The sequence below is a fragment of the Hemitrygon akajei genome, chromosome 20, assembly GCF_048418815.1.
Source record: "Hemitrygon akajei chromosome 20, sHemAka1.3, whole genome shotgun sequence".
In the NCBI taxonomy this organism is placed as follows: domain Eukaryota; kingdom Metazoa; phylum Chordata; class Chondrichthyes; order Myliobatiformes; family Dasyatidae; genus Hemitrygon; species Hemitrygon akajei.
Genome location: NC_133143.1, coordinates 50,484,157 through 50,491,878, shown reverse-complemented (window position 1 = coordinate 50,491,878; position 7,722 = coordinate 50,484,157). Strand labels below are relative to the sequence as shown.

General features: G+C 41.4%; 1 protein-coding gene across 1 annotated transcript; it reads right to left on the bottom strand.

The window, feature by feature from the left end:
• Window positions 1-5,425: 5,425 nt before the first annotated feature.
• mc4r (melanocortin 4 receptor) lies at window positions 5,426-6,510 on the bottom strand. Its single transcript, XM_073024665.1, has one exon. The coding sequence runs from the start codon at window positions 6,490-6,492 to the stop codon at window positions 5,488-5,490; it is 1,005 nt and encodes a 334-aa protein (XP_072880766.1). The 5' UTR covers window positions 6,493-6,510; the 3' UTR covers window positions 5,426-5,487.
• Between the last annotated feature and the right edge of the window lie 1,212 nt (window positions 6,511-7,722).

Genomic DNA, 7,722 nt, shown 5'->3' with positions numbered 1-7,722 from the left:
GGCTCTGAAAATACTACCTGCATGAGGACATTGGGAAACATGGCGTTGGTTGCCGCAACAGTAACAGTCTTCTACCTCTCCAGACATGTGCCGAACATGAATTCTTGATCACCAATAATGCCTTCTGCCTTCTCACCCATAACAGAGCTTTGAGAATGCATCCCCGGTCTCAGCACTGTTATCTACTTGACCATGTCATTGTCAGGCAGGACGTAACGGTGACAAAATCTATGTGCGGTGCTGAATGCTGCACAGACCACCATCTCTTTGTTTCTAGACTGAACATCCATACCTAGCTCAAGAAACGCCCACAAGGAAAGAAAGCCCCAAGATGGCTGAATGTCCTCAACATTGAGTGGCAAGACAGAATCTTGACACTGAGGTACTTAACAAGGGGGGCCTGCCCTGTAATTACACGATCCTGATGTAGTCTCAGTTACACTGGGCAGACCACATAGCTGGTGTGCCAGACCATGAGTGAAGTAGAAAGGAAAATGTTCCCTTGGAGGCTAATGGAAACACTATAAAGATACCCCAAAAATTTCACTGAAGGCCTGTAGCATTTCAATCCAGGTAAATAGGAACATATCACCAGGATGGGGATATGTGGCACTAGAGGAGTGACACATGAGGCAGCAAGGATGATTGTAGCAGAGAGATGTAGGCTGGGTAGGAAAATCCAAGCCAGTGACCCTGAACCCTACATGGCTGCCATCTTTCATCCGCACTGCCAAAGAGGTTTTGTGCGTGGATTGGCCAGTCTAGCCATCTACGTACTCGCACACCAATCCAGCCCCTACCAGTCGAGGATGACTAGAGTGGTTCTCATCATTGCACGATGGATGAACAAACAACAGTAACCAGGGATTCTGCTTCAGTCTTGCCAATTGAGTAGTTTATGTTGGGCAGGATTTGAGGGGAAATTATCTTTACTTCTTCAAGGTGGTCCCATGGGATTCTTTACATATTCCTCTAAATCTGCACTGAAGTGTTACCTGTGGTACTTCTAGTTACATCACTGACTAGGTATGTGTCTTTTGTGTAATAATTAAACTGAAGCTCTACAAAATATGTTGCCCCCTACGTTATGGAAAATATAAGGCAGGATCAATCTTTGGACAAACCCCCAATGATTTTAATTAAGGTCCTTGTATCTAAGACCAATCAAGTTATTGAACTGATGTTTAGTTCTCAGCATTTAGTCACTAGATCAGGGGTTCATAACTTTTTTTATATGCCATGGACCAATATCATTACCAAGTTTTGAAGCCCTGAACTAGGTGAATATAGTTGAGTGAAATTTTAAAAAGCATTCAAGAAAATTATTATCTCTCATTAAAGTGTAGAAGTGTCCTGATTTTTTATTTTTGTTTTGGAAACCCTAGACAGTAGCTCGATTCCTGCAATACATAATAGTGTGACACCACGGGGGGGGGGGGGGGGGGGGGGGAGGGTGGTTGGCGGCCCACCCCTGCAGTTCTAATGACCAGCACAGTTTATTGTTCTTGTGTTAAAATTCTTTTATGGGATTATGATGGGAAGTTCCAGTTCATTTATTGTTACAGTTAGCTTGGGTTATACAGTTATTTGCTTGTGCATTTATGGGTCACCCTAAATGGAACTGGGGTGGGTGATGGTCCCCTCCCCTGTCTCTATTAGTCTGGTTGGGTCTCTCTTCAGGTCCTGGTTCCCAGTCTGTTCTGTGTGTATCACAATAAAATGGTTGTTGAGTTTAATGAACTTCCTTGTCTGTCATTATGGACCAAATGCTTGCCACAATATAATAAGCCTGATGTAGGGAATTATATTATGCCAACCACTTTGAATGTATAGATCAATTATACAGTACAAAGGTCAAAGCCATATAGAGGAGATATTAGATAAGTTGGCCTAAGTGTTACACATGCCCAAATACCTCCCTCCTCACTTTTATTCAGCACATCAAACAGTCCTTCCAGGTGAGGCAACACTTCACCTGTGAATCTTCTGGCATTGTCTAATGTTTCTGGTGCTCCTGATGCAGCCTCCTCTACATTGGTGAAGCCTGCTGTAAAATGGGGGGGACCACTTTGTCAAGCACATCTGCTCCATCCGCTAAAAGCAGAACTCCCTGGTGGCAAAACATTTTAAATCCGATTCCTATTTCCTTTCCAACTCGTCGGTCCATGGCCTCCTCTTGTGCCAAGGTGAGCCCATTCTCAGGGTGGAGGAGGAACACCTTGTATTCCATCAGGGAAGCTTGCAACTTGATGGCATGAATATTGATTGCTCCTTCTGTTAAAACATTTTTTCCTTCCCCCTCCTGTCTTCTTCTATTCCCTACTCTGGCCTTTTTCTTCTTCGCAGCTGCCTATCACTTGCCTCTGGATCCCCTCATTCTTCCCTTTCTCCTATGGTCTACTCTCCTCTCGTATCAAAGTCCTTTTTCTCCAGCCCTTTACCTTTCCCACCCACCTGCCTTCCCCTGTCACCTTCATTCTAGCCTCCTTCTCTTCCCTCCCCCACCCCCAATCTCTTTATTCTGGCGTCTTCCCCTTTCCCTTCCAGTCCTGATGAAGGGTCTTGGCCTGAAACATCGACTGTTTATTCATTTCCATAGATGCTGAGTTTCTCCGGCATCTTGTATGTGATGCATTAGGTAAGTATATTCTCTGAACTGATTCTGTAGCACGAAAGAACAATAAAAGAATTTTATGTCGTTTCACCCTCCTGAGCAGGGGCAAGTCAACTGAATGAACGTGTTTTCAGATAAACAGATAGCAGAGGACATTTCACCAGATCTGGTATCATTCCTGTAACAATGCGATAGTTTTTTTATTATGTGACTGGTTTACCATCAAGGATGAGGCACGCACTCAGCATCTTAGCAACTCTTTCTTCCCCTCTGCCATCAGACTTCTGAATGGACATTGAACACACGTACACTACCTCACTCAGTCAAGAGGAAAGTACGTTATTGCATTAGCTGTTAGTGAACAGAATACAGAGCTTTCTTTCCCCAGATCTGTTGTAAACATTGAAGTTAAGAATCTTACTTGGACTCTGCTGCATTGAAGAAAATAAATTTTAAAAAAACATACATGCTGATTCTACTGAACTGGATTCTGATAACTATAATGGCTTTAGGAAAAAACTGCCATTGGAAATTAGGTTTTTAAATTTTGGAAAAGAAAATGTGACTCCACCCTGATAGCTATTCTTCTGAGTACAGAAAGTGTTAAAGTAAAGGCCACTTAATACCTCATTAGATGGCAAAAAGAACGCTCTTGCCTTATAGTGATGCATTTCAGATTTTTAAACAGTGGTGATCAACCCTCAAATGTCTACCTTAGTTCTGTCCCCTGGGACTCACCTGATCCAAAGGACAAAAGCTACGTGAAGAGGGTGAGCTGTCTACGGTGCTGGCAGCTCATCCACTTACTTTAAACCAGACCCTGGAGAAACTCCACCCAGCTGTGAGCTGTCCACACTGTCTAAGAGATGGGCCATAAACAAGATAAGCAAGCTTTTGTACAGTAAGGCAAGTATTAATATATCTGTGGAGAACAAAGTCAAATCTGATTTTATTTGACAACCTTGGGAAAAAAAATGCACAAACATTCATGTTCATATACTTAAAATTAAAAGATATACATTTATACATTAAAAGGAATAGCTAGAAAGATTTGAATTGAAGTCTCGAAGAAATGACTTGAAGCATTAATGGACCTTTCACAATGTCAGATTTCTCCAAAGCCCTTTATATCAAATGAACTCATTAGTGAAGTGTATTCATCAGTTAGTGCACAGCAAGTTTCCACAAGCAACAAGATGAAATTACGCAGATAATTTGTTTTAATGTTAGTTGAGAGATAACTACCAGGTATGAAGGTGGGGACAGCTCTGCTTAATCCTCCACTTAGAGCTTATAACATCCAAATGAGAGAGTGGAAGGGCCACTCAAATGCCAGCGCCACATTGCAACAATTCCTCAGTGCTGCTTATCTGCCAGACTCAATCTTTGTGCTCAAGTGTCTGAAATTGGACTTGATCAAGCAGCTCTCTAATCTTGGCAAAATGAGAAGCAGACTTTTTAGTAGGTGATAGTGGTAGGAGGTTTATTCACAGACCGAAACTGCCACAGACAGGAAAAACAGTGAGGAGCTGAATCTTTATCAATCTCTTTCTCTCTTAAGAATAAGTATTTCTGTATTAGAAACATCGTCGGGATTAAAAACAAATATTTCAATGATTGATACATTTGTGATGTTGAAGATTTGGTAACAAGGTACACAATAACATATTTTTATTTCAGAAATCCTGTATCAAACTCCTCATGCTTTATGAAAGGTTAGTGAATCCAAAATCGATCAAAATACTGAATTGATGTTTGATTCTCAAAAGTCAATGGAAAATAAGTAAGCAGTTTGGACATATAATTTGATTGTTGACCTGTCACTAGTGATGAGTAAACATTATATCATTTTAAATGTAGTGTATGACATTAGTTGAACATTGCAAAGATAATTTAATAGAGAAACTGGAATACAAAGAAAAACAGCACAGCTTGCACTACATGGCAGTAAATGAACTACGTAGTTAAGAATCTTTCTACAGAACACATCACTTTTGAAAAGTTATGATGAATCCAGATATTACATATAATAAGTGAAAGAGATTCCAATACTAGAAAGAAATCCTGAAGGAATCTTTTGTAAAATTGCTTTTTGCACAGCAATCATAGAAAATGTCGAAACATCATGCCCCATTGCAATTTCATAAATTAAGTAACAGTTTGAAGAGCTGCTAACACAGACACAAATGCCTTCAAAGTATCACCTTAATGAACAGATTTTATATTGGAAATTTCAATGGAGTCACTCGAAGTTCAACAAGGAGAAAAGGAGAGCAAGCACGGTTTTTTTCTTAAAGCCAATTAGTTAGGATCTCCCACCCGACTCAATGAGCAAGTACACTTGGACATAGATTTAAACTATTCTATGATCACTGAGGACACTCAGTTAGGTAGTCACAGATACGAGGATGGAAATATTAGAGACAGCATTTCCCTTATTTTGTTTTGCTTATTATGATGGCTACTGTAGAATGCTAAAATTCAATCTCAGGTCCGTAGCCAGAAAGAAATTGAAATCAGTCTTTTGTACTTCTCCCTTGATTCCCAACCAAAAGTTTCCAGTAAATGTTCCCACACAAGTCAGTTCTTCCAACTATTGCATGATCAAATACATTGCCGATACTCACTATTAGGACCCATCCCTGATGAATTTCCATTTGAACGATATACCAAAGGACAGCTAGAAGCCAAAGGAACATTCCTGTAGTAAATAAATGCTCCCATAAAGGACAAAAGAGGTGGTGGTAATAGAAAGGCATTGTCAGCATGGGAAAATATCGATGCATCTCTGGAGATAAAGGTACTCTTTCCTGCATCCAGGGAGAATTGCTTTTTCAGGGTAAAAAATCTTGGGGCATTTGGCTGATCTTTCTTTAATGGGTATTAATATTGCTCAGTAGGTCACAGCTCCCCCGCAGACTGTAACAGCAGATTATTTCTTTGAAGGTCTTCCGCATTTCCTGACTGCGGAAAGCATAAATGAGGGGATCGATGATCGAGTTACACAGGATGAGGATTAGGTACATGTTGAAGTGTGACATGAAGCAGATGCAATAAGGGTTTCGGGGGCAGGAGATCATGAGAATGAGGTGCAGGAAGAACGGAGCCCAGCAGACGACGAAAACCCCGAGCAGAATGGTGAGGGTGATGGCCCCTTTCATGTTGGCTGCCTGGCAGATGGCACCGCTGCTAGGCAGAGCAGCGATACGCTTGAGGTGCAGGCGGGCAAGCATGAACATGTGGACATAGAGCGAGGCCATGATGGCAAGCATGGCAAAAAACATGGCGATGAGGCAGATGACCGCGGTGGTGCTCTCTGAATAGATAATGAAAAGGATTCCCGAGCCAATGCAAACCGCCCAAATGCCAGCGATAACAGTCAGAGCCCGTCGCACTGTCATGATGTTGTGGTAGCGCAGAGCATAGAAGATGGTGATGTACCTGTCAACAGCGACGGCTAGCAAGCTACAGATGGAGGCAAGGAGGGAACTACAGATCACCGAGTCAAACACATTATCTATGCTCTTGATCAGCTTGTCTTGAGCCAGCAGGTGCCGGCTTTTCAGCATGGCAATGGTGATAGTCTCCCAAGCATTGGAAACACTTATCAGCATGTCAGCTACTGCTAAGCTGCAGATGAAGAAGTACATGGGGGAGTGAAGGTTCTTGTTTTTGACGATAGCCGCGACGACCAGAATATTTGCCAGCAGGCTGACAATCCCCAGCATGACGAAGACCTCTGTTGAGATCCACAACTGTTCATTGCAACCACTGGAGGATCCATTGCTGTGCAAGATGTTGGCACCAGTGAACCCCGACACGCTCTGGTTCCTGTTCTGGGTGGTATCTGCCGGGCCACGGGTGTATGACAAATCCATGCCTATGACTGAGGATTGCCTGGCTTTGTCACGATAGTTCAGGGAAACATTGTTCTGACTGACGTTTCAGAGCAGGGAATGCAGGTCAAAGGTGGAGCCTCGATTGACATATTCTGTTGCAACACTAGTCCATTCTTGTCACACAGCCTTCATGCTGGTTTCCAAAGTAAAAGGATGACCAAAGCAAATCACTTCAAAGCGAGCCATCAGACAAGCACATGTGGAAAATTACCTTGACTTTTATGCTTTGCATGCGTTGCCTTTTCAACAGTCCTTCCAGGAATTGTTTACATTGGTAGTCGCAGAGCGCACGAAGTCACTGGCTTAAAGCAGGTAGAAAGATGTCATTTTGTTTTCATCCAAAAAGTACGTAGGTACAATTCTCTTTAAAAGCTAGTGTAGCTCAGCGCAGAGAAGCAACAAGAAATCCCCGGTAGGAGAATTAGCAAGGAACGAAAACCTTCCACATTTAACAGACCATAGAAGCTGTGGTGAGCACACTCCACCGCTGCACTGCAGAGCGTCCTATCATGCTCAGGAATAACCTGATTGACAATACTGAATGTAAAACATTTAAGGCAGGCTCTTTGATTCAGTCTCCATGGTGCTTCAATTTCATTTTCAAAGAATTTTGAACAAGACATGCCATAAGTAGCTACATATTATATCTGTTTACTCTTTTGCCAACTAACACAATTAATAATTAAACCCATACATGTTTGATGATTTGTTCTTTGGATAGTGAAGTGTGTCTATATATTTAAACATCTGTTAACTAAAAGGTTCTTGAAAGCTTTATTCATTCTAAAAGCAGCCAAACCTTAATTTATAACATGGCTTTTTCTTTCTGTTTAGATTCATGGAACAAATCTGTTTTAAACTCCAATATCTGCAATTTATTGTGCAGGTATTATGTACTGATGAGTTTGCTTTTTGCTAAAATTTTAAATATTAGCTCACAAATTGTTTCTTTTTAACCTCAGACTCAGAAAGTCTGTGATGTTCATAAAGTTATGAGTGCAGTATCCATTTTCAAGGATATAACTTAATAATTAACATTTAATTATACAGAGAGGAATGTTCAATGCTATCTAGCATGAGAATATTGTATATTTCACTCTGGGATGGATGGACTCACATATCCACATTTTATCCCTGTCTGTCAGCACTTTAATTTTAAAATTCTTCTTGTTTCGAACTCTCTTTCCGCTCCATAATGCTGCAGGCTTC

Bases quoted from the DNA above. Each gene is read 5' to 3' on its own strand.
- mc4r (XM_073024665.1), bottom strand. From the start codon at position 6,492: ATGGATTTGTCATACACCCGTGGCCCGGCAGATACCACCCAGAACAGG.